General features: G+C 35.0%; 1 protein-coding gene across 5 annotated transcripts in view; it reads left to right on the forward strand.

Moving 5' to 3' along the window:
* The window catches only part of arhgef12a (Rho guanine nucleotide exchange factor (GEF) 12a), a 91,120-nt gene that overhangs the window by 32,946 nt on the left and 31,728 nt on the right, over positions 1–26,446 (forward strand). For 2 of the 5 annotated variants that reach the window (XM_009291731.4, XM_073923677.1), the window contains exons 3-16: positions 4,338–4,432; positions 8,630–8,686; positions 15,805–15,903; positions 17,461–17,510; positions 17,730–17,787; positions 19,054–19,226; positions 19,362–19,436; positions 21,224–21,331; positions 21,472–21,600; positions 21,683–21,775; positions 21,847–21,957; positions 23,509–23,607; positions 24,063–24,105; positions 26,253–26,358. In XM_009291731.4, the coding sequence (XP_009290006.1) occupies positions 4,338–4,432; positions 8,630–8,686; positions 15,805–15,903; positions 17,461–17,510; positions 17,730–17,787; positions 19,054–19,226; positions 19,362–19,436; positions 21,224–21,331; positions 21,472–21,600; positions 21,683–21,775; positions 21,847–21,957; positions 23,509–23,607; positions 24,063–24,105; positions 26,253–26,358 (1,296 nt within the window). Of the gene's footprint in view, positions 1–4,337; positions 4,433–8,629; positions 8,687–15,804; positions 15,904–17,460; positions 17,511–17,729; positions 17,788–19,053; positions 19,227–19,361; positions 19,437–21,223; positions 21,332–21,471; positions 21,601–21,682; positions 21,776–21,846; positions 21,958–23,508; positions 23,608–24,062; positions 24,106–26,252; positions 26,359–26,446 lie in introns of those variants that run through there. The other 3 variants (XM_009291733.4, XM_073923679.1, XM_073923680.1) reach the window with 2 other exon arrangements.

Raw genomic sequence — 26,446 nt, forward strand, 5'->3', positions numbered from 1 at the left:
CACCCAGCCTACGGAAAATGTACATCTTGTAGGGCTGGGCAGTTAATTGAAATGGTTCCAGGTCAACTTTTTTTTAATTTTTTTATTACTTTCCCTATCGCGTGTGGAGTCACGTGACTTCCCTTCGTTAAGGCTGATTTATACTTCTGGGTCAAGCACACAAGTATGGTGCTGCACAGCCATTGCGTGGGCACATTCACGCACATATAAAATGTAACTATAATAAATAACCTCAATAAATGTAACTACATGCCTCGACGACACGTAGTGCAAGCTCTGTGGTTGGTCAGTTTGTCGTTTGCTCAGGTGAATGAAGAGATGGAAGAAATGTGGACTACTTCTACAATAAAGTAGCATTCAGAAAAAACAACCCATACTTGTATGTTTATATTATTCCATAATTATGATTCTGCAATTCTGTCCACGGTTTCAGAGTTGCGGAAATCATCAGGCCCAACAGGTGAGAGAAATGGCAGGAGGATGTTAGTACAGTGGCTCTCAGTTCAACACTGTCAGACAGGCCTACAAAGGGCTTCTTCAGCACGGTGTGTCCCATCACTGGCTGGCCTGGAGAACAGAGGCTTCTCACACAGCCTGTGAGCGGGAAGCAGAGCCCTGTTTAACACGCTTTTCCCACCTCACCTCACCGTGGCTACTTTTAAGACCTGGAGTCAGACTGCTGTACGCGGGCTTTTCCACTCGCTTTTTTGATAGAGAAGCTGCAGGATTCACGTGGAGCCTCTTAATTGGCGTGTGTTATGAATAGGGCTACATTAGCGCGGTGGGGCACATCTGTTGTCCTAGCGGGAAGTTAACTAAGTAAACAGTGATTGCACACAGCAAGAGGACACTCTGTGCTACACAATACGCTGTGCTATCAGTCAGCGCACTTAAAGCTGGTTTGAATTAATGACTGACAATATGAGATTTTGAGAAGGGGGTATAAATACATGTTGCATATTTATGATGGATTGTGAGATGTAAAATCGCTTCTGTTAAATGAGTACTTATTTTATAGCAAGTTTTATAAAGGATTAATTAATAAACATGGTTAAATGTGGAGGTATTAGTCAGTCACCGATCTGAATTGTTATGGCTTTTTGGAACTTTTACATTTACATTTACATTTTACATATTGTCAAATAAAAGGTATACAGCTTATGTGTTTTGGTAGTTTATTTACTTGATTTTGACACTGACTACGTTTACATGGACATCAGTAATCGAAGTATTTGCCTTAATCTGAATAGGACAATAATGTGATGGTGTTTACATGAGTTGCTTTTCGAATGTTCAAAATTCATAATTCTATTAACGTCATTGCTCCACCATGTTATCCACATTTTCTACAGAGTTACGTGTAATTTCAGCCGTTTAATTTTTATTTTGTCGACTTTAACTGCAGTTTGGCTCTCTCACTTTCATTCAGGAACATTTCATGCATGCCCCTGTGGCAAAGGAGATATTGGATGCGATTATGAACTGCTGGAAGAGTGTTGTTATAATGGAATTTGATGCAGCACACTGTATGGGGGGAAAAAAACCTAAGCATTTCACGATGCAGGTGTCTGTGGTCCTTCACTGACTCTATAGAGTCAAACAGCCATGTGTCCTACACAACAGTAATAGTTTGATTAAGGTGTTTCTGTTTACATGTCTGTACTGCACTTCTAAAATGCGACTAAAATCGGCCTACTCCACGTCTTAATTCCATTTCTGTTTAGTTTGATTTTAGACGGATTAAGGTCATCAATAATCACTGTTTGCTTGGTAGAATCTTAATCAGAGTGTTGTTTATATTGTATTAAATTCAGATTATTAGGGTCCATGTAAACACAAAATAGAAATCAAAAAGTTTTTGAAACCGGTATTCTAAAAGCATAGAAAAATGTTTAGTTTTTTGTACAGATTTGTCATCTAAGCATTTGTGTGTGGATTAAAATAAACATCAAGTGGTTACTGAACATGACATGTAAAATGGTTTAGGCCAGGGGTGTCCAAAGTCCTTCCTGCCTGGAAGTTTCCAGTATACCTAGAAAGAGTTTGATTAGCTTGATTAATCGGGGTTAGAACTGAAATATGCAGCCCTCCAGGACTGAGTTTGGACACCTCTGGTTTAGGCTAATCGCTTATAAAGAAAATAATAATTTATTGAAATTTTGAATTACAAAATCTAATAGTATAAATAGTATTTTTTGTACATAAGGATGATAGTTTTTTGCAGTGCAATAATATTGAAATTTGTTATTTTTCATTTATTCATTTTCTTTTTGGCTTCGTCCCTTTATTAATCTGGGGTCGCCATAGCAGAATAAACTGCCAACTTATCTACCATATGATTTGCGCAGCGGATGCTCTTTCCAGCGGCAACCCATCACTGGGAAACAAACATACATTCATTCATTCATTCATTCCATAAACTTTATTCATTCCATGCACTCATTTATATATCAGTCATTCACACACACTCATATACTACGGACAGTTTAGCTAATCCAATTCACCCGGAGCACCCGGAGGAAACCCACACGAACACAGGGAGAACATGCAAACTCCACACAGAAATGTCAACTGACCCAGCTGGGGCTCGAACCAAGGACCTTCTTGCTGTGAGGCGATCGTGCTACTCACAGCACAACTGTTCCGCCCATTTGTTATTTTTAGTTATCTTTTTTTACCATTTATACAATTAACCACTTTTTTAGTTGGTTAATGAAGTTACAATGTATAAATGTTTTTTGTTTCTTTTTTATCTTTTTTTTCAATTCATTGTGCAGTAGTAAGTATTTAATTAAATCAAAGAAAGTAAATATCAAGTTAAAAATAATAATAATATTTATTTATTTGTTTGGCATTTATACTTTTTAATTTATATAAACTATCGTTCTGATGTTTGGACCTGGAGACATTTTTAAGATTGGTTTAATTTTTTAAAACATCTCATGTTCATCAAGGCTGCATTTATTTGTTCAAAAGTACAGTAAAAACAGTAATATTATGAAGTATTATTTTGCAATTTATTTGCAGTTATCACAGAATCTATTACAGTTTTATATTTTTGGAGACAATTTGTAACGTATTGGATGTGTAATATCAAGCACTTTTTTGATAATGTTCATCTTATTTTATTAAAATATACAAAAGCTGCACTTGATTGTCTGAAAATGGCTGCCTAGAATTTTGTCCAATTTGGCTGCAGAGTAGAGCTGCACGATTCTGGCTAAAATGAGAATCGCAAATTTTTATTTTTTTAAAAATTTTATTTATTTATTTTTAGCCTAAAATAAAGATCACAATTTTCTCACGATTCTGTAGATATAAAATAAAGGTTAATATGAGTGGGCTATTATTATTGTTATTTTCAAACATGTGGTAAAACAGCAATAGGCTTTGTGTAGCTGTGCTGTTGGTTAAAATGCTCAATTTTGTATAGATTTTGAATGGTGGACTTGAACAGACAGATTTGGCCTAGTCATTAATGCTGATGATAATTCTGATGTTGAATCATTGTGTTTGAGACATATGTTTACAATCTGTAATTTTCTGCTTAAAATCTGTCACTGACCTGATTTTCATGAATACAGAAGACTGGGTGGTTATTTCTGCATTTCGGTGGGTTTTGGATACTTTTTGAGCTGGAATCAGTCAGCTACATCTGGCAGCACAGTGTGCGCTTTCGGTTTCATTTTCACTGCTAAGAGTGGTTCACTTCCCGCGCGGCCCCCAAACGATCACTCTGTGCCACAAACTGAAAGTTATTTACAACTTTATTAGCTGTTATTCACGTGTGATTTTGCGGTCGCAAATACATTACATGAAGACAGAAATGACATTTTTGGGGTGAATTATATCTTCTAAATACAGTATGTGACTCTTTTTAACACTATTCAGAGGTGTCAATGTTGCTGAACAACGTATGTAAAACAATTTGAAGACTTGTGCGGCCACCATTGCTTCTCTCCTGAACTTGAAAATATTATTGACAGAATCGTAGAAATGCTGGATTAAGATCGTCCTGGTGGGTCGAATCGAGATCGCGATCTTTTTATGATTAATTGTGCAGCTCTACTGCAGAGTGAACTAACATCTCTCAAAAGGACCTTGCATTGTTTTCTTCAATGTGTTTCTTAATTGGCATATCCATGCTAGCATTAGCTTAATCTTGCTAACTTTTAGCCTTTAGTTGAGTAGTTGCCTTTTGGTAACTATATGTAATAGTTTGCCTATCTAACATCTTCCACCACATCAGGATGTGTCCCATTTTTGTTTTGTGCTCATTGCAGGGTGTTAATGTATTTCATTGACCTACATTGATTTTTTCCATTTTGTGTTCACAGAACCAGTAGCTTTCTCAGCAGAGACCACCCTCCCGACAAGAGGCCCAAAAGTGATAAGCTGCCCGGTACCCCAACACACGAGTTTGACCCAACAGGTAAGTGACGTTCGACAGTTTCTTTCTCACTCTCGCTTACTTTCTCTACTCATACAGAATCGTAGTGTTTAGCTGTGTGCGCGCATGTGGTGTGGACTGAAGCACACAGTCTCTTCAGACTCCAAAATGGAAACAGTTTCCTCCACAAACAGCACAGATGGAAGGCTGTGCCCGTCCACTAACTGCAGTGGAGCGGCTTTAAACAGCGGCATGATTCATACTTGCTGACCATAAACGATGCACATGTTCCTGGCCTCGCTTTTGGCAGTTGAAAGACATTGTCAGTGTGTTTTTCTTTCAAGTTCGGCCTCTGTTTTCTCTCTCAGCTGCCGGTAAGAGTAGAGAAGGAAAAGCAGTCCTGTGCCTGGCCGTTAATGGGACGTTTATGGTGGAGAACAATGTGCTAATCGTATCAATTAATATACGATTCACATGGTTAGGATGAGGCGGCGTTTTCCAGTTGGATTGGAAAATAGCAGAGTGTATGAAGATGACAGAAGTACATCATCTTCTTTTTGAAGATTTCTGAGCCATTCTGACGCAGTTTTAGATTTATTGTTTGTGGTTTGACCTCACATAAATGTCTGATTTTCACATGTGTGTTAGAGGGAACAGTGGTGAAGGGAGGATGTGATGTGCATGTTTATTTCGGATGTTTCTCTGGTGTTGGACTCTCCTCTTCTGATGCATGACTTAACCATCCTTAACCATTTTTTTTTTTTTTTTTTTTTTTTTTTTTTTTTTAAAAAGGTTTCAAATTGCTTGATTGACTATGTCCTTGACATAGTAAATGATTCATTAATGACAGGAATTTTTCCTAATGCTTTTAAAAAAGCTGTGGTAAAGCCACTTTTAAAAAAAACAAATTTGGACTCCACAGTTTTAAATAATTACAGACCAATTTCTAATGTTACATTTTTTAGTAAGATTTTAGAAAAAGTTGTATTGCTACAGCTCAATCAATTTTTAGATGAGCATAAAATTTGGGAAAAATATCAGTCAGGTTTTAGAAAAGGTCATAGTACAGAAACAGCATTATTGAAAGTAGTTAATGATATGCGCTTAAACATAGATAAAGGTAATGCATCAGTTTTAATTCTTCTAGATTTAAGTGCAGCATTCGACACGGTTGATCATTGCATTTTGATTAACAGACTGGAAAAACTTGTAGGTCTCTCTGGGATAGTTTTAAATTGGTTCAATACATATGTCACAGAAAGGACATTCTTAGTAAATATAGATGAATATACATCGCAAGAACACAATATATTATATGGTGTTCCTCAGGGATCTATCCTAGGCCCAAGTCTATTTTTATTATATATACTTCCTTTAGGTAGTATAATTCAGAAATATGGCATGAATTATCATCTTTATGCTGATGACATACAATTATATATTTCTGTTGAGCCAAGAGACACAACTGCATTGGAAAATTTGTCCAACTGCATGTCCAATACTGTGCAATGGATGACTGCAAATTTTTTAAAGTTGAATAAAGATAAAACAGAAATTCTAATTGTGGGCAAAAAACTTGAGCGAGAGAGGATTGAAGCAGAACTGTGTTCTTTAGGTTTACAATCAAAAAAAGAATTAAAGAACCTGGGTGTTATTTTCGATTGTGATCTTAGTTTTAAATCTCATATTAATCAAGTTACAAAAACATGTTTTTATCATTTACGAAATGTTGCCAAAATTCGTTCTTTCCTATCTTTTGATGATGCCAAGAAATTAATTCATGCTTTTATTTTCTCTCGGCTTGATTATTGCAATGCTATCTATACTGGTCTACCTAAGGGTTCTACAATGAAGTTGCAATTGATACAAAATGCAGCAGCCAGAGTTTTAATGAAATTGAAGAAACGAGAACACATTACACCAGTATTAATAGAATTACACTGGTTGCCTGTGCACCAAAGGATAGATTTTAAGATTCTTTTATTAGTTTTTAAAGCACTACACAATATGACACCTTCCTACATTTCCGACTGTTTAACAAAATATAATCCAAACCGTTTTCTACGCTCTTCTAGTGCTGGACTTTTAGAATTTTACCCTGTAAATCTGAGGCGATCTGGCGGCACTTCTTTTAGCCATTATGCTCCAAAAATTTGGAACTGTCTCCCCCTTGAAGTGAAAGAATCACCAAGTATTCATGTTTTTAAAAAGCGTGTTAAGACACATCTTTTTAAAATTGCGTATGATTAAACAAGTCTGTTAGGTGTACGCATTTTATCTATTTTGTTGTAGGTTTATGTATGTAATGTATGGTGTGTGCCTGCATATGTAAGGACTATTGTGTGTGTGATCATGTGAATATACACTTACATTTTGTGTACATGAATGTTTTTATTTCAGTATATGTGATAAGTTTTTGTGGTCTATTTTAATTGCTTTTGTTGTTGTTTGTGAGGCACTTTGAGTTGCATGTATGTTGGAAAAGTGCTATACAAATAAAGTTTATTATTATTATTATTATTATCCTAACCATGGTGTGACGTTCACTGTCCTCTAGGGCTGGGCAATATAGCTACAAATATAGTTTTTTGAGATATATCATGTGTTTAAAGCCAAAATAAAAGGAAAAAGTTAGAATCAAGTTTAAAATAGTGATGTTTATTGATGTGGCATTTTATATGTAATGTATGCACAATATTGATCAAAAATATAGAGTTGGTTAAATTCTATTTAACTGGTTTAATGGTTTTTAAAAAGTTTCATGTTCACCGTGGATCATAAACTGACCGATTCCAGTGTTATGTATGGGACATTTGCAGTACAAACTTAAAACTTCAATTCACGGAGGATTTATATGTTAAAAGTATATTGAAATAAAGTCTCTTTATATTTCTCAAAACAACTAATCACAGAATTGAGGGAACTAAAAACTTTGTATGTAAACGATAAGAGAAATAAACGAGTTATGAATGTGACCACAAAGGTATGTGAATTCACATTAAAAAAGTAATTTATAGAATTTTTAAAATTAGACTGCACAACCCAAAAAGAAATAATGCTAATCTAATAAATATGAGCTATCTCTCTATAAAACAATAAAACTTGTTTTTTATTTTACAATCACATGCATTTATAAGGAAAAAGCTTTGTTATGGATATGACATCTCTTCGTTGAGGATGTAACAGATGTGGAATTTCAATTCTCTGACTTGGTTTGAAAACGTTGACACGGAGACTTTGTGAGTATTTGTACAGAACTGGAAAATATGAGCATACACAAACAACCTGAAAGGATTTTCGCTAATTTGGTAAAAACTTAATTTCTATCATGGCAAGGTTCAATTGCTCTGTTGTACTTTAGGTACATTTAATTTTATTCAGTTCAATTCTATTATATTCTGACAACTTTATAATGGATACATCTAAAGTTTGATTTATTATTATTATTTTATAAAATAGTTAACAAGTTAATAGTATAGTTTTAGAAAGCATTTTACTACATGAAAATTTAAATAACATTATTCCAGACAAATGAAAGCACCCAAGCTGAATCAGAGATTTAGGTTTCACTCAGAGATAAAATATCTCTGCTCTAACTCTTTTTTTGCTTTTGTGTAAATTACACTACGCATAATTGAAAATCTGTGGGAAAAACACCTGCAAAATCCTTCATATTAATGCAGCACACAGATTATTAGAGAGTATCAAGATATATTGCTCAGCCCTAGTTTCTTTCCAGTATCTCTTTTGGACTGTCTGAGAAGTGTGGCTCTTTTGTGTGATTGAATTATAAAGTTGTATAGGCCTAACAATGATGCAAACCGTTGTTTCAGATCCTAAGGGTCCTATTAAACAATAGTACTGATTACATATTTGTTTTGTTGAGAATATAAGTAGCCTGAACTAATCAAGCTCACAATTTGCTCTATTGTGTTATTATTATATGTTATATGCTTATGAAACCTAAATAAAACCAAATTAAATGTTTTGTAACCATTTAAATGTGCATTAGTTTCTGGGTTAACACCTGGAAAACTAATACTTAAACATCTTATATCATTTGTTAAAATAACAGACCTTTGGGAATTAATTTCTTATCTATAGACAACAATCCACTCCAAAACAGCCATACTTTGTGTACTTGTGCCATTGCTCATTTTTTCATTGGAGTCCTCTCTTTGTGTCCTCTGTGATGTGTGTGTGTGTGTGTCTTTTGTATCATGGTGTTGTGTTGCTCAGACGTGCTGGTGCAGAAGAGTGGATGTGTAGTGGCTGACAGGAGACCTGAGTCTTGTGGTAAGATGATTGAAATGTTGCTGTGTTGTTTCTCCAATACTGTGAAGTTTGAGTACTGTCAGCATTTAAATGTAGCTTTAGTGCTGAGTTGATGTTGGACTGTGTGCATTTTATTTGATTATAAATGATCGTGTTTACTTTGTTGGCTCAGTCAAGAGGTACAAATTCAGAAAGATAGTTGATGACTTTATACATGCCTTGCGCTATTTTTTAAAATAGTCTTTTTTTGTATTGGAAAATGAAGTGGGGAAAAATGGAACTACTCTTGTTTTACTTTATGGTTCAAAAGTTACTCAAACTCTAATGCTGTGAATGTGAATTATTTTTATGATTACAAATATTGTTAAAGTACAGTAAGAGGGCCTCATTCATGAAACATTTGTAAATATTAAAGTAAATTCCACCTAACACAAACCTTCCCAACACTTTCCTTCAGATTCACAAAACAAATCCGATTTGAGAGTTAAATGTTTCTGAATTCTAAACATTTGTAAATAGGATGCATGCTCAACTGAAATTAGCATAAGCCCTACCTATAAACGTCTACAATGTAAATTAAGTGTCTATGAACGCGTTAGAATATTTTGGACTGCCTTTCTTCTGGTGCTGTGTACACCAGACCAGATGCAGCAAATTCATTTCATTTGCAGATCAAATTCACTTCACGATAGACACGGATTCGCGTCATGTGTGCGGCTTCTTTCTACCCAGTGACTCTAGCTTTGTTGCTAAATGGCTAACATGGATTTTATTAAGAGAATAGCTGTGTTTATTTGCTTTAGGAAGGCTGACAAACAGCATAGGTTCATTCGGCATTATGTCTGAATGAACTAGATCCTTTCAGAGGTGCACCCAGCTATTTGGGTTCATAAACTCCTCCAGAAACTATACCTGAATGATGGAGGCTTCCAGCTGTGCTTAAAACTGAGCCGAGCCCAGGTTGAGCTTGTCCGGTGTCGCCAAGAGAGTTTCCCCTTGGTAAACCAACAACAGGCATTACATCATATTCACACCCTTACAAGAGCAAGCTCATGATTGGTTAACATGGCCCGAATGTCCTTTGAAGTTCATATTTTTCAACTCAAACTTTTTAACTTCAAATTTCAAATCACGTCATTTTCGCGAATCGAGTCGCCGAATGTCTATTCATGTTTTACATTGACTTAACATGTAAATCACTTGTGCTTGGCGCTTCATCAGCGTCTGGTGTAAACAAAGCATAAGGTTTTGCTTCAGTATATTTCATGAAATTAGGAATAACAAATAGGTCATATGCCTAAAAAAAAAATTTCAATAAACATGCAGCTGGTGACACTTTGGTGGCACATCGTTTGGTGGTACTTTGGCTGCTGTGATAATTTGTAATCCACAGATGGACCCTTTTCACAAGACTGCTATGACGTTTTTAACGGTTGTCATAATCTTAAATCCTTGAAAGTTTTTAATATTTTGAAAAAAAAAAAAACATTTGTACATTTATATGCATCATCTTTGCATTAAAATTCAAAAAAATTAATTGCTGCTTGCCTGAGGCGTTTGAAATGCAAAGTGTATGGACAGGATAAATTTAGCCTGGTTTTCTGCTTTGATAACGCTTATGTTTTATTATTTTAATATATGGATTGTAAAAAAAAAAAATAAAAAATATATATATATATATATATATATATATATATATATATATATATATATATTAGTGCTGTCAATCGATTAAAAAAATTAACTAATTAATCGCACCTTTTAAAAAAATTAATCGCGATTAATCGCATTTAAAATACTCAAACTTGTAATTTTGCCTATTTAAATGTAAAATCAAACTAAACGCAAGAAAAAAATATTTAAATTCAAAATATAATTGTTTAATAGAATTTTTGTTTAACTTGTAACACAGATTTCTTCATGTAAACAACATACCCAAAATAAACCATCAAGATCCTGGCTTGACAGCCATATTTATTACAGAAATTAAAACACAGGCATGTTAATGACATTTAAATTTCAAAACAATCAATGCCAATAAAGAAAACATTGATTTCCATGTTGGATTCTAAGTGGACTGCAAAAAAATGCCAAAATACAGGAATTGCAGATATGGAAAATGAAAAATTATAATAAAAACTATAGAATACGAACTGTTGCACTCATTGTAAAGTTTTATTGCTGTAAGTTGAGAACATTAATTATAGAGTAGAAACAATTTTGCTTAATCCTCCTTTACATTCATCCAGTTGCTAAGACTAGGAGTATTCTGCAAGTGCACAGAGACTCTCAAATGCCCCCAAATGAATGATAATTTCTTGCAAACCGGTCGTTAAATACATTGCACACCCCTCTCGCCCCTACTCAGATACGTCGCTTACTCCACCCCTGACACCCCTCAACGGGCCTGACACAGACACACACACAGACAGACACAAACAACGCGCTGCAGACGTTTTGGCCCCAACGGCCTTCCATACTGGAGCGACTCCCCTCAGATTCAACACGCATGATCACATTCATCAAATTTGCTTAAACTAAGCGTCCCAAGTATTACTGTATTTCACAAGGATTCTGACACAACAACGCGAAGCATACGCTTTCGTTGCGTTTAATGAGGAAACATGCTAAACTTGGAGGGCTCATGCTGAAAGGCAGAGTAATGCCCTGTCTTTGACTGCTCGCGACTTCACCAGAGGTTCTGAGTACATTTACATAAGACACCAATACTCCGATTTTAATATGATTAAGATAATACTCTTATTAATTCTACCGTGTAGCCTTAAAAGGAACCTTACCTTAAAGGAACACCGAGTCACGAAATGCGGAGGATTTTCTTTCTGTTCGCCATGCGGTATCAACTTACAACAGATGTCGAAAGTTAAAAATTAAACACCCGAAATTGCATGAAACTCTGGATAACTTGTGATGCAACTAATTGTTTTATACTGGAACTTGCCTTCAAAAAGTGCTTCCTTGGTCTTATCCACATTTATTGCATGCTGAACACACGTCCACCACAACAGGAAGTAAAAAAATTCTGAACTGCGTTAATTGCGTAAATTTTTTTTAACGCGTTAATTATTTAAAATTAATCGCATGCGTTAACGCGTTAATTTTGACAGCGCTAATATATATATATATATATATATATATATATATTAGAGCTGCACAATTAATCGTAAAAAGATCGCGATCTCGATTCAACCCCCTAGACGATCTTAATCCAGCATTTCTACGATTCTGTCAATCATATTTTCAAGTTCAGGAGAGAAGAAAAGGCGGCTGCACGAGTCTTTTCATTCTTGCACATACATTGCTTTGCGACATGGACACCTCCAAATGATGTTGAATGAGTCACATACTGTATTAATAAGGTATAATTAAACTAAAAATGTCATTTTTGTCTTCATATAATGTTGTATTCGCGGCCAGGAAATCACACGTGACGTGAGCTGCTGACCGTGAGCTGTAGAGTCTCCTTTAGTGAACAGAACCTGCTGTGAGTAACGGGTAATAAAGTTGTAAATAATATTGAGTTTGTGGCACAGAGTTTTTTAATGGTTTTAAAACCTAGACTTTTTCCAAACCACTAAAATCTTAATCTTGAAACCTTTTATCGTTCCATGCCTATTTACTACTATTTCATTTTGAATAATGTCACAGAATCTAAAATTTGCAGCAACCAGCAATTTTTCATGAACTTTCATGAATCCAAAAATTTATATCAGAACAGATTTACGAGTGATTTACTCATGTTTCATGAATGACTCATGTTTCATCTTAAATTGTTAAAATGAAAACTAAATGTGAAAATTCCATGTGATATCGTGCACTATAATCCTTTTTTTGTCAGTGTTGATGAAAGCTTCATATTTTTATGCAAACTGTGATTAAGGAATTTTATAAGGTGTTTGTGGAGAAATTCTGAGCATTTATTTGATATAGAATCTTTTAGAACACAATAAATATCTTTCCTCTTTCCTCCTCTTGGTGTCTTTCCTCTTCCTTTTGCTTTCCTTGTATTTATTCTCAATTAAAAAAAAAGAACCCTAAAGACCCCAGGCTATTTAGCTGTTTAGCTGTACTGTATTTACTATGACAATATGTAATATATAATTAAGTAAATCATACATAGTCAAGGCTGAAATTATTCATACCCTAGGGGTTGACTATATATATATATATATATATATATATATATATATATATATATATATATATACAGGGGTGATAGCGTTCCGGCACCACGCCGGATTTCCGGCGTAATGTGGCTGCGGGGAAAAAAAAAATCAGGTTCACGGATATTGATCTGTCATTTCTCTAGATTCACAGAATTCACTCACTGCTGAAAGCGCCGGACTGGTTTTTATTAAGTGCCATTTTGTGTGCTCGTAAATCATCTATTGAGTGTAGACGCCATGTAAATAAAAGATTGTGTAATTTAGAGAGCTTTATAAATTATAACGAATCTCTGTGAGATCTCTATGAACTAAGATTAGTGACGCTTTTTAGTGATAATAAGAGGAGCGTGCTGTGCACTTTCCAGGCTATAATCCATTCAGAATTTGTATGAAACTTTCGTTTTCGGCACATATACGCTGATATGTTTTGGGAATGGCATCTGCATATTTACGCTGGGTTTATTCTCGAAATAACGGTGAAGCAATAGACGGGACAAAAATATATTTCCCCCTTCTCCTTAAACAACTTAGTGTTTCAGCTATAAAATAGTTCAGTTTTGTATGTAGCCTAATGGCAAAGTGTTTATATTTAGTTTCGTTTTTATTCAGCTTATTTAAAACGTTTGGAGCATTTTTTATTTATTAAAAATAAGTTTTTTTTTGTTTTTTTAACGAACAGCGCCCAGCGGAAGACCATCATTGTCTGTTTGATCAGTTTGCCTTCTCAGATCATCACGACTTGCCTAAAATAAAAGATATAAAACAGTTCAAGTATAAAACAATGGTAGCTTAAATGTTAAAGAATGTGTGCTATTAGGCGCATAGTTTGCTTATAAAAAGCTTGCAGGACATCGAGGCGCCAGAGCAATCACTTGCATTTTTTCAGTGGGATAAAGTTATCCGTCATTTTTGCTCACAAAGTACGAGTAATACATCAAAAAACGTTACAGTGTTTTTATAAAATAAAGAAAACCAAAATTATGCGCTTTCTGTCGTCTGGTTTTTACAGCTTAACAAAATGAAGCTTAACAAAATGAAGCAAAATGTATATGCCGCACAGACATAATAAATATATTTATAGAAAGCTTTAAATTATTACTTAACGAAATAAAACAAATCGAAAACAAAAAACTCCTTCATGTAATCCGTAAAGATGAATTTCACTGTAAAGGCGAATCCAAAATAAGGTTGCCAGTCAGGATCTGCGACACTGACTCAGAATAAGTTTATTAATAAATAATTAAGATATGTCCTTACTCTTTCCTCGACACATTGATTGTTATTTGTTTTTGCCGGTGCTTGGGGCGAGTTTTAGCTTATTGTGTGAACGCGGATTCACAGTAGCAGTTTTAACATGGAGTGACACGACATCTGACGTACAGATGACACTGGCACATGCCACTGAGTGTAGTGACACTTCCGGTGGCACGTCCGGTTTTCCACTGTCATGTGTCACTCGCTAGTGGCATGTGTAGTGACCTGTGTAACTCAGAGTGTCGCGCTGCATGTCACTGCAGTGACATCGACACCCGGCGAAGCTTATGACATTAATTAACACAAGCAAAACCATATTTAATCATTACGCGACTTTTAACCTAATTTATCGCGTCGCAAGTTAGTTTATTTGCTGAGCTACTCCACGATGTTTTAATTTAAACGCATTTATTTTATGTATTCGTAGTCATACTTCCGTACGTAATATAGGCATTTGACAGTACATGTCAGTCAAATTTATTGTGGCATGCTTATGTATGGGAGGGGTTACACTTATCTGTTGTACTGTATATTATTGCATCCTGGCAGTTCCTTTGTTCCCTACAATATGGACTTCTCTATGTTTTTAATTCATTCATTTATTTTATTATTTACTTTTTTTCATTTTAAGGTATTTTAAATAATATCCTTTAAAAAGTTTTAATAAAATGCATGTTGAAAACTCATAACATATATGCATGTAAGATAACAGGTGTCATTTGCCTAATGATTTTTAAATATTAAAGCAAAGAGACTTATAAGATTAATGTGCTTATAACGTGCTTATACTGACACCTACTGGCACATGTCACAAGATCACTGACACTGGCATGTGTCACTGACATTACTGGCATACATAAGCATGCCACAATAAATTTGACTGACATGTACTGTCAAATGACTATATTACGTACGGAAGTATGACTACGAATACATAAAATAAATGCGTTTAAATTAAAACATCAGCAAGGAAAAAAAGTTCAGGCTCAGGAATTTTTTCCACTATCAGCCCTGTATATATATACACTCTGTTTATTGTTTAGTTTGGTCTTTCAAATTTGAGATCACTGATATATCATGATTTAGACTTTTAGATATCATTAGCCAAGTCCATTGGCAAATACGGTTTTCTTTTTTCAAATGAAGGGGCTGAATTTTTTTCTGTGGTAAATGAGAGCCTGTAAAACATTTTTTGAAAAAATTGAGAGGTGAGAAGACATCATGAAGACACAGATCTAGGTTTTCCTTCTTGTGTTTGGTTGCTCAGTTTACACTGCAGTTTTCTACTCATTTCTGTCATAAAGACTACTGCGGTTTTCAGATATGATTGGATGAGCTAAGCAAGCCCATTTCTCAAGCTAGTAACATTAGATGACCACAATAACCCACATCTCTCATCATTTCCTACGTCTTTCTATTATTCTGGGAAAGGGTGCTTGATTTTAATTGGAGACCATTCATTTCACATCTCTGCAGATATTTTATTTGCCAAGAACTTTATGAGTGTGCCTGTATGCACTTACTTACACTGACATTTTTAATCCACTTTTAGAGTTATTGTTACTCTAATCTACTTTGATAGGCCTGTCCTGATGAATGCTTTAATAAAGACAAAATCTTATTCATAGCTCTCTTTTGCAAAATCAGATTCATAGCTCTCTTCTAATAATCCTGCTTCTTATTCTGTCTCTCTTTCTCCAGGGCTAGTGCAGAGATGCGTGATCATTCAGAAAGATGAGAACGGCTTTGGGCTGACCGTCAGTGGGGACAACCCTGTTTTCGTGCAGCTCGTCAAACAGGGTAAAACTCATGTTTGTCTTGCTGTCTTGCCCATCAGCTACTGTGAATGTCTTTCACTGTGTCTCTCCCCCTCCTCGAGCTAATATAACTTCACTGTTGCTCAGAAATGGAGCTTGTCTGTTTATGTTCTAAAGAGAACCAATTATAGGGATGCACAAAGGATAGTGAAAGACATATTGAATAAAAAGACTGTAAAGCCTGAAGTTTGCTTCAGATGTTATATGCTTGCTAGCGTTTGTCCACTATACACGTCATGAATTTTATTTATAACACAATACGGCCAAAGCCCATTTTATTTAGTTTTTGATTGATTTATTTTTAACCGAAAAGGCAGTTTTTTCTCATTCAGAAAAGAAGCAGAGGAGACTTCAAACTAGTAAAGACTGCAAAATAGTAGATGAATTTGGCAAGCAGTTTTAATATTTAATCTAAAAAATGAGCTATATCTCGGTTTTCGTACTACTAGTACTTATTTTTTGAAGATCCTAGTAACTTAATTATCAAGTATAGGGGGGCTAAAGGGGACAATAGAAACTATTTAAATATAAAATGTAAACTGGAATTTGTCTTTATCTATATGTGATCCAATTATCTTAAATCACCACGGTTCACCAAACAGGCAAAATCTTATACATTTTGCATAGAAAAAGTGCACACACTTTGAAAAAGTATGAATCTTCCTAGTGCACATGTGTTGATATACCTTTAAAGGCTGTGTAGTCTATTGTCCAGAGGTATTCCTCCTTGGGCTTAAATAATTTCTACACATCCATGTTTTCAGTCAGTATATTTTCAACCCTGACAGGTTTATAGCCTTTACCAATTTTAAAGTTGCACAAAAGTACTCAAATTAAGTCTGAACAGTAGAAAATTGTTAACATATGTCATTTGAAATGCAATGAAGACATTTATTTATCTCAGTCTGCAAGGAATTTGTTCAGAAAATAATGCATATTTAATATGCAATATTCTCTATAATAGTGTCCTATTACACTTATAATTGTTTTGTTCACAATTTTTTGACATTATACTCAGTAGGTAATGACTATGGATTTAGATATCAGAGTACACTGCCCCCACAAAAGGTCTGTGCCAGAACAGCCAATGTTATTTGTGAAGTGCAAACTAAATTTTTGGTATAAAACAAAAACAATGGCAGAGCATGCAAAACTGTAAAGTAAATAAAAAGTGAATAAAAAGTGAAAGTGAATAAAGTAATAAAAATACAATCTATTTGAAGACTATCTATTTTCCTAAATTGTGCTTTTTTATTCAGTTTTGTGAGTTTTCACAATTTTTGAATTTTTTCATTTGGCCCAAATCAATTTCCACAAACGAGTCTATATGAGACAATAGATGCATGAGGCTTCATCATTTGCAGAATGACAGCAAAAACTTATTTGTTTGCAGTCCAAATAGAGCACACAAACCACATTGCAATGTGCTAAAAGCCACTCAGTACCCCCTTAGCAACTAGACAGAGCTTTGGCAACCACATACCACACCAGAAAGTACCTTTAGTTTGTTAATCCATGAATCGTATTTTTTTGTCAATAGATGGCGCTGCCATGCGAGCAGGTGTTCAGACGGGGGACAGGATCATTAAGGTGAGACACACACAGATTACTCTATGAAACACTATTTTCTGTTTACTGTGTTTCCCTCACTGCCCAGCCTTTCACTCTGTTCACCACTGCATTTGTGCATCTGTCTGTTCTGCCACCTGCTGGCTACACACTGACCTCGTGTTTGTGTACAAGCAAAACCTGCATATAAAAGTTTTTGCAGTTAAGAGTTGAATGCTTATTTAATGTCTTCACTTTTAGGTGAACGGGACCTTGGTAACGCAATCAAACCATGTTGAGGTGGTGAAGTTAATCAAATGTGAGTATTAACCACTTTAAGATGAATAGACATTAGTTATTCATTCAATGCTAGTATGTATTTCGATAGTAACTGTTCTGTTGATCTATTGTTTTTCGTCGTTGTTGTTGTTGTTGTTGTTGTTGTTTTTGTCATTGAGAGCAAGTATTCCTTCTCGACCAATATGCATTTCAGTTTCTAAAGCAAAAATTGTTCATTTAGCAGTTATTCATTAAGTGTTATTGCTTATTTTGTATGGCAGTACATATTTTTAGATACTAATATTTAACCATGAAGTACCAGGAGTGCCGGTTAGAAGTAAAATGAAGAATCATCAATTTAAAGCATGAACATGTATATAAATAAACCACAATTTAAATCAACAATTAATGGACAAATAAATTGACATATTTAAGTGTGTGTTTTTAAATGTAATTTAATAAAGCAATAAAACATTGCATGTAAAAATATCTTTTAAATGTATAAATAAAGACAATTTTATAGCTGTTTATTTAATTTATGTTTTAAATGCCGATTAATCAAACAATAAAAACGCATATTTGTAATCATTTAAAATGTATTTGAATTCTGGTTTTAAATTGCATTTCTCTCTATTAGCCTTTTTTTTTCTTCTTTTGCTACATGCATGTCTCGAGTTGAAAAACAAATCGAGTTTAAATATGCCATTGGACAGTTCACACATGGGAGCAACCAAACAACTGTCGCCTCAAGTCAAGCTAAGCCCTTACTCACTTGTCAATGAATCTCGCTCTGTCATTTTACAGAGAGAAAGCCGTAGATCATTTTAGCGGGAATTTTATGATCAGCAAAGCGACTCAAATGTCAGTGATTTATTAGCTTTAACTAATTTCTGTTTAAGAAATTCTCATTTAGTTCTTTGTTTTATTTCTAACCGGCACTTCTGATCCTCCATACTTCACGTAATAGTTGCGTTATAACGAATAACGAATATTCCGTCGTCATTCACTCATCCTTCACTTGTCACAAAACTGTTTGACTTTCTATCCTTGGTTGAACACAAGAGAAGTTATTTTGATAAATGTTTGAAATCAAACAATTCATAACATCTTTTTTGTGTGTTCAATTGAATAAACTCATAAAGGTTTGGAATTATTGTAGGGTGATCTAAATTTTAATCTTTAAATACTTGTGCTTATTTATTCGATGCTCATACTTATTTATAAAAGCTAGTTTATACTTTTTACAAACTACTATTTATTCATTATATACATGTTCTTATTCATACTGCTGTCGCTCTCTTCCCAGCCGGCTCTTATGTAGCTCTCACAGTATTAGGCCGACCGCCCGGGTTGCCCCAGATCCCCCTCCCTGAGGTGGACGTGGGTCTCGAGTCACCGGATGTTTTCGGGGACCCTTTTATTACATCTCCCAACTCTTACAATGCAGCAGAACGCACCTCCTCTCCTCTTGTATCATGGGTAATCTCTTCATACCTTCATTTTCTGTTCATTTGTTGTCATTTTACTTCCTCCTATCTCTCGTCCAATTAAATTACCTCTTCAATATTTATCACATCGCTCCTCCTTGTTGTTTCTCAACCCTACCCGGCATAGGAAGAGAACAGTGCTCTACACAACCAAAGAATGGACAGCAGAAGGACTGGTTTAAAGGATCAACAGGACACGCAGGTCAGAATCTAAATATCAGACTACAGGTTTAAAGCTTACACCTATTCTGCTTTCAATATGACAAAGTATTTCTGTCAGTAAAGTGTTGAGTTACAGTGCTGTAATGTTTCTGTATGACTTATGTTGATAAGAATGAGGCCTATCCTGTTGGAGGTAATTTACAGCTCCGTTGGCTGATAAATGTGAGGGCAAACTTAAGCTCCTCCCATTATTACTCAACAGTGCAGTTTTACCACCTTTCAGAACTTGTAAACAAAGCGCTGTCATTCTAAGACTTCCTAATAGTAGACCTATAATTTAGTAAATACAAGCTTGGAGTAACAGAGCAGAGTAACATGTCGGAGTGGTTTTTTGGCCTGTTGCTTTTTATTTATCTGCGAGTCTAATATGGATGACACCAGGTGAGACATGGGGCATTTAATTAGGGCAATGGGTTACAGATAAAATACTGTTGCTTATTCTTAAAAGGAAAGTAGCCAAGCAACATTGTAACAAATTATGCCCTGTGTATCATTAGCATAAGAGGTCTGAGTATATAGTAAATGAAAATGTACTGATTCTTCAGGGACTAAAAGAGGACTACAGCAGAACCCCTACACCCAAACCACTACGGGACATCCAGGAAGGCAAAAAACACATTCCACATGACTTTTTTGATCAGTATTAGTCATATTCAGATCAAATCCTCTACATTACATCATATCTGTTTAATGTTTTCATTTTTCCCCTGATATATCCATATGATACATGTCATTTATCCAAAATGCACCAGAATATGGTTTGCTACAACTGCCTTCTAATAATTGAGGCCTTGAGACACACACATATATATATATATATATATATATATATATATATATATATATATATATATATATATATATATATATAAACATTATATTATATATTTTTATTTTACTTGAAGATTCTCAATTCTAAGGAGATACAATTTTCAGTGACAATATTAAAAATCACAAGTTATTGTGATTTATATTTCTCACATGTGGAAGAACAGTACATCACTTGAATTTTTTTATATCAAATCGTTTTAAACCTCAAAAAATCTGATACGTTATCTTAGTTTTAATACAGTAACAGAAACTTCATGTTAATATTAAACATTTTTTCAAGTTTGTTGTTATTATTATTATTATTATTATTATTTAAAAAACAGAAAATACAGTATAAACAATGTACAATACTTAGACCTTACTGTACAGGCCATAACAATCAATTATTAATAATAAACGATAAATAAATACAACAATAAGTACATAAAGTGCATACATCATAGCTAAATATTGTGGTTTATTTAGAAATGTACACAATTGCGCTGGCCACTCACCTTTTCAGTGGATTTTTCCCTGGTTTTTGTTCTTCTTTTCGATTCAAATGTGCTTTTTCAGTATCCCTTAAAGCCTTCGTTACTCTGTCCTTCCATTTGTTCATGTTTGCTCTCATTTTTTGCTCTCAAAGCTGAGGCTTTGCCTTTTAATGCCAAAGCGGACATGACAGCAAGCAGCATCTCTATTTTCCTCAGTGGAAATAAATGTTTTTTCTGCGTAATGTTTAAAATTCTGAATCTTGGTTACGTGACAACATCACACGTAACCAAGTTCACACACACAATCAATGCCACATGGTAATTAAATTTTCTATTTTTTTTTAGACGTATACGGTTGTTCATTAAACATACTCAATGATAGTCTACTGATCTGATTGATTATATTGATTGACCGCTATTTAGAAGACTGTTGGCTTCAGAAATGCCCATCTATGCTCTATAGGAGAGTCCGTGTCTCAGGAACAGTGAAGATGGCTCATGGGCGGAAGAGGATCAATATAAGAGAGATTTCAGCCCAGAGGCTTTTTGGAGCGGAAATTCAGTGCCATCTGTAAGTGTAGTTTTTCTCTGAGAATTTTTCACTGATCTCAGTTAAACAGTGGCACTTATCTTGAGTTTACTCAGTGGGTCACCTTCCCAGTGGTGTAATTAATTGTGTTTATGGTGTGTGTGTGTGTGTGTGATGTTCAGGTCCACCGGCGCTTCTACCCAGCTTCTCCAGAGAGTCAGCGGGACTCTAACTGTTCCAGTCCGAAAAGTACCCCCAGAGACAGCTTCAACTCCTGCCCTTCTCCTGAAGTTGACTACGGCTCTGACCTGGTAAGTACTTTTGCTTCTGATAGACTTTAGTGCCTGAATTCATGCAAATGCAGTTTACACACTCCACTACTTTTGGTTGTAGGATTCTCGATTCCCATCCACCGTAGGGAGCCCACGTTTGGTTTCTGAGATCATTGCTGCTGAAGATGATGACTTTGACTCTGAGCAGGAGCAGGTATTCTCAGTTTCTTTTTCTAAGCGCTCAGACTGTGATTTTGAATCTAAACATGATCTGATGTGTTCCAGGTTAATGGCCAGTGCAGCTGCTTCCAGAGCATCCAGCTGCTCAAGACTCGACCTGCTCATCTTGCTGCTTTTCTGCATCATGTGATCTCTCAGTTTGACCCTGCACCTCTGGTGAGTTTCAGCTGTAATTAACCGTGCTTGCTAAGGCTAGCATGACTAGTGTTGGTTGTGCTTTTAGATATTAAATGGACTAAAAATATCCCTGAGAGTTGTTTTGAAGTGCTTTAAGCATGTTTTTTTTTACGCCACCTTTTCCTGCTAAAAGCTAAATTATTCAAGTTGTTTATTGCAAATAATAATTCAGATCAGAAAATGCTATTTTATTTGCCACAGAATCGCATTGAATTGCAAAATATTACATAATTGTATATAATATATTATAAACTTGGAATAGCCACATTGTATCTTGTAGTTTGAAGGACGAAAGTCAGAATTTAGAGAGAGCATATGAACGAACAAATTCAAGAAGTAATGTCAGTTCTGATGAAAACAAAGTCCTAATTGTGAGTTAAAAGCTTAGAATTCAGATTTTTTTCTCAATTATACCACCTTATTTCACTGATTTGTGAAGGAAAAGTAACTTTTTTTTTAATAAACACTAAAGTAAAACAAATCCTCTGACGAAGAAAGTCAAAATTTAGAGAGAGCATATGAACGAACAAATAATGTCAGTTCGGAAGGAAAAAACAGCTGCAATTGTAAAATAAAAGCTTAAAATACAGACTTTTTTTCTCAATAAAACCACCCTTTTTCACTGATTTGTGAAGGAAAAGTAACTCTTTTTTTTTTTTTTTTAATAAACACTAAAGTAAAACAAATCCTTTGAGGAAGAAAGTCAGAATTTAGAGAGAGCATTTAAACTAAAATTCAAGAAATATTTGTAGCTTAGACATTCTAAACAGCTTAGAATTCACACTTTTTTTTCAATTATACTATCTTTTTTACAGAGTTGTGAAGGAAAAGTAACTGTTTTTCTGTTTTAATAAATACTGAAGTTATACACATCCCCTGAGGATGAAAGTCAGAATTTAGAGAAAGCATATGAACTAACAAATTGAAGGAATAATGTCAGTTCTGAAGAAAAGAAATGCTATAATTGTGAGAACAGCTTAAAATTCTGACTTTTCACCCAATTATACCATTTTTTTCATTGATTTGTGAAGGAAAAGTAACTCATTTCTATTTTAATAAATACTAAAGTAATACAAATTCTCTAATAAAGAAAGTCAGAACTTAGAGAGTGCATATGAATGAACAAATTCAAGAAATAATTGCAGTTCTGAAAAGAAAAGCAACAATTGTAAGATAAAAGCTTGGAAATCAGACTTTTTTCTCAATTATACCACCTTTTTTCACTAATTTGTGTAGAAAAAGTAAATCTTTCTATTTCAATATATTCTTAAGTAATACAGATCCTCTGAGAAAGAAATTCAGAATTTAGAGACAGTATAGAAACTAACAAATTTAAGAATTATTGTCAGTTTTGAAAAAAAGAAAAGCCACTATTAAAACTTAAATTTTTTTTCTCAATTATACCTTTTTTTTTTCAAAACACCTTTTTACTGATTTGTAATGTAAAAGTAAATATTTTAGTATTTGAATAAATTATAACGTAGTACAAATCCTCATATCATTCTGTTTATCTCTCACTGTTCTCCACAGCTCTGCTATCTGTATGCTGACCTCTACAAACAGACCAACTCCAAAGAAACTCGGCGCATCTTCACGGACTTCTTGACGTTCTTCATAGACCGGGGGGCAGTAAGTGGAGCTTTTCGCAGCTCATCTCTTCTTGCTCAAACCCGTCATTGTCTGCACTGCCTTGGTGTCAATTGGTCTTTGGGCATGTTAAGGCAAAAGCCTGATCCACCCAGATCAACTGTGCCTTTTGTCCCGAGAGGTGTGTGGAGGGTTACTCCTTTCCCAGCAGCCTCAGGGTCAGGAAGCATGAGCGCTCTCAGACAACCTTTTACCTCCACGGTCATCACATATTGTTGTTCTCCAACTCTGTGTGTTTGTGAGTGGGTGCGAGTCTTCCCTGCAGCGAACTTTGTTCTCTTTCTGCCAGATGGATGGAAATTGGACATGTTTTTTTCTTCCTAGAACTGTTTGGTTACCTTGTTATTTTAATGTTTGTAGTTTCGTTGCAGGCAAAAAAAATTAAACCGACTGTTTTGTCAGAAACATTTTAATTTATTATTATTTTTGTTCAACAGAATTTGAAAGTCACTGTGCCTGAATCCATCTCGTCTGAACTCGGTAAGCGGAGTTAATTTTAGAAGCACAAAACCCATTCTCACCCTTGCAGTGTTCATTTCAGCGTCCAACCGCATAATCATTTCTCAGCTCACAGTGGGAAACCTGCAATTGTTCAGAAAGCACAAATCCTGTTTAATGTACATGTTGATTTTCCATGTAATTATGGATTTAGCTTCTGAAGTTCTTGGTCACGCTGCCCTGTGTGTCATGTTGACACTGCTTAAAGACAACATGTGTATTGACACCTACTTTCTCTATGGTCCAAATGAGCCGTTTCTGTTCATGCAGGTTGTTTACGGATCATAAATGGGTGTGTTATGTTTTTTGTGAGACATGTTTGAGTATACTTACCTTGCTGAAGTGTTTTGGAAAAACGATTTGTAAACAAGCTTGGCAATATATTCAAAAAGATTACAACTATTTCAAAAATCTTTTTATCTTTTAATAACCGAGAAAATAATTTCTCAATTCATGTTCTAGCAGCTGATGTTAAATCAGAAAACAGGTTAAAGAAATCTGAACATTCTATTCAAACTGTGCAACAGTGGTGTATGTTTGAAATGTTGAAAGCTGAGTAGTGCAAAAACAATTAAAAGCGATTGTGCGAACTGCACCTACATTTGTACACTTGGTAACAATTTGTATACATACTCTGTTCTAGTGACGAAAAGCTTGCACTTTATGCAGGTTCCTGCACACGTTAAAAAACTTGACGTATGGATTTATGTGTCAGCCATTAGGGCTGTGCAATTAATCGAAATTGAATCGCAATAGCAATTTGAATTGCTGCGATTAGTTAAGAGGTTGCGATATGAAATATATATATATCCCCTGCCCAGAGCAAATGCGTGTGACAGTCTTACTAGCCATTTGAGTGAGCGTATTTTGTTCTGCCCAATCAGAATTGCGCAACCGAACTACGCCCACAATAAAAAAAAGAAAATGTACAGGAAAGCGCTGACAAGTGGGATTATGGCGTCTGATGCTTCCGAAGCATTAATATCAAAGAAAAACAGCATTCGTTTAATGGTAATATTTTTTTTTTCAAAGTCACAGACACTGAACAAAAACTGGTCATTTTTAAGAGCTGTCACAGAATTGTTGCCACGGCTTACAGATTATTGAGCTGAAGCTTGAATTAAATTTTAAGTCAAATCGCAATATTTGTTAAAGAAATCGCAATTAGATATTTTCCCCAAATAGCACAGCCCTATCAGCCAGAATAGAATAGAATGCCTTTTATTGCCTTTTTTATGTTATATGCTTGCGCAATAAGATCAAGTGCATCTCATTACTCAGTGGAAACATGTAAATATATCCCTGCAATACAAATCACACTTAGTTACAGTAGAAATAACTGTATCAACACATTACCAAATGGGCTAAACAACCTCTGGCTCAGCCTGCCTGACAGTTGCCAGACCCCAAAGTCTGAATGTTTTGGTGGTGCTTCAGGTACTCAGGTGCTATTTACAATAGTTCATTTACATATTATGCCGGGCATCTATAGTACATCAGCATTTTAAAAAAGATTTGTTTTCCCAGTATGAAGATGCTGAAGCCCTTTTTTATGACAGGGGTTTTCACGTTTAATGGACGGGAAAGTGATGATTATGGACCTTGAGCTAGGAATTGAACTCAAGCACCTCAGTGCTTTGTGTTGACGCACTAACTACCTAGCCTATTGGTGCCAACCTGAAGACCCCATTTTAGTTTGTAATTGCTGGCGGAACATTTCATTATGGATAGGAAAAAGTGCAGTTTTAATATGGAGGTGTGGCTATCCACATTAACTTTCTGACTGGGCTTCAGTTGCATATCTCATTATTTATAAAAGCCCTTTCTTATGATAATTACACAACAGGTAGACTACAAGTTCAGTTGCAGAAAGTCAAAAAGTGTGCATTTCCAGTGTGATCAGTTGTCATGTTTCATGCGTTCTAGGTTGTTAAGTGTTGACTGAGATCGTTTTTCTGAAGCGCAATAAACAGTAGTCTGGATGACAAGCATTTTCATTCTAAAACGACATTTTAAAATAAAATCGCTCTAGTATAACGACGCCTCAGTGTTTTACTTATTACTCAGCTTTAAGTCAATATAAAGAAATAACATATGTGTGACTACTTGATTTTTGTTTGTGTTGTCAGAGCGGAGGAGACCAGAATTGATTCCTGAGGAATTACACAGGCAGTACATACAGACAATGCAGGAAACTCTCTTTCCTGATGTACAGAGGAACCTGGAAGACTTCAGGTGTGGAATACTGACATCTTTCATAGCTTACCTGCGCTGTCACTTGTTTTATTATTGAGATTGACTGTAACCCAATGACAAAATCACC

This window comes from Danio rerio, chromosome 15 (genome assembly GCF_049306965.1).
Source record: "Danio rerio strain Tuebingen ecotype United States chromosome 15, GRCz12tu, whole genome shotgun sequence".
Classification (NCBI taxonomy): domain Eukaryota; kingdom Metazoa; phylum Chordata; class Actinopteri; order Cypriniformes; family Danionidae; genus Danio; species Danio rerio.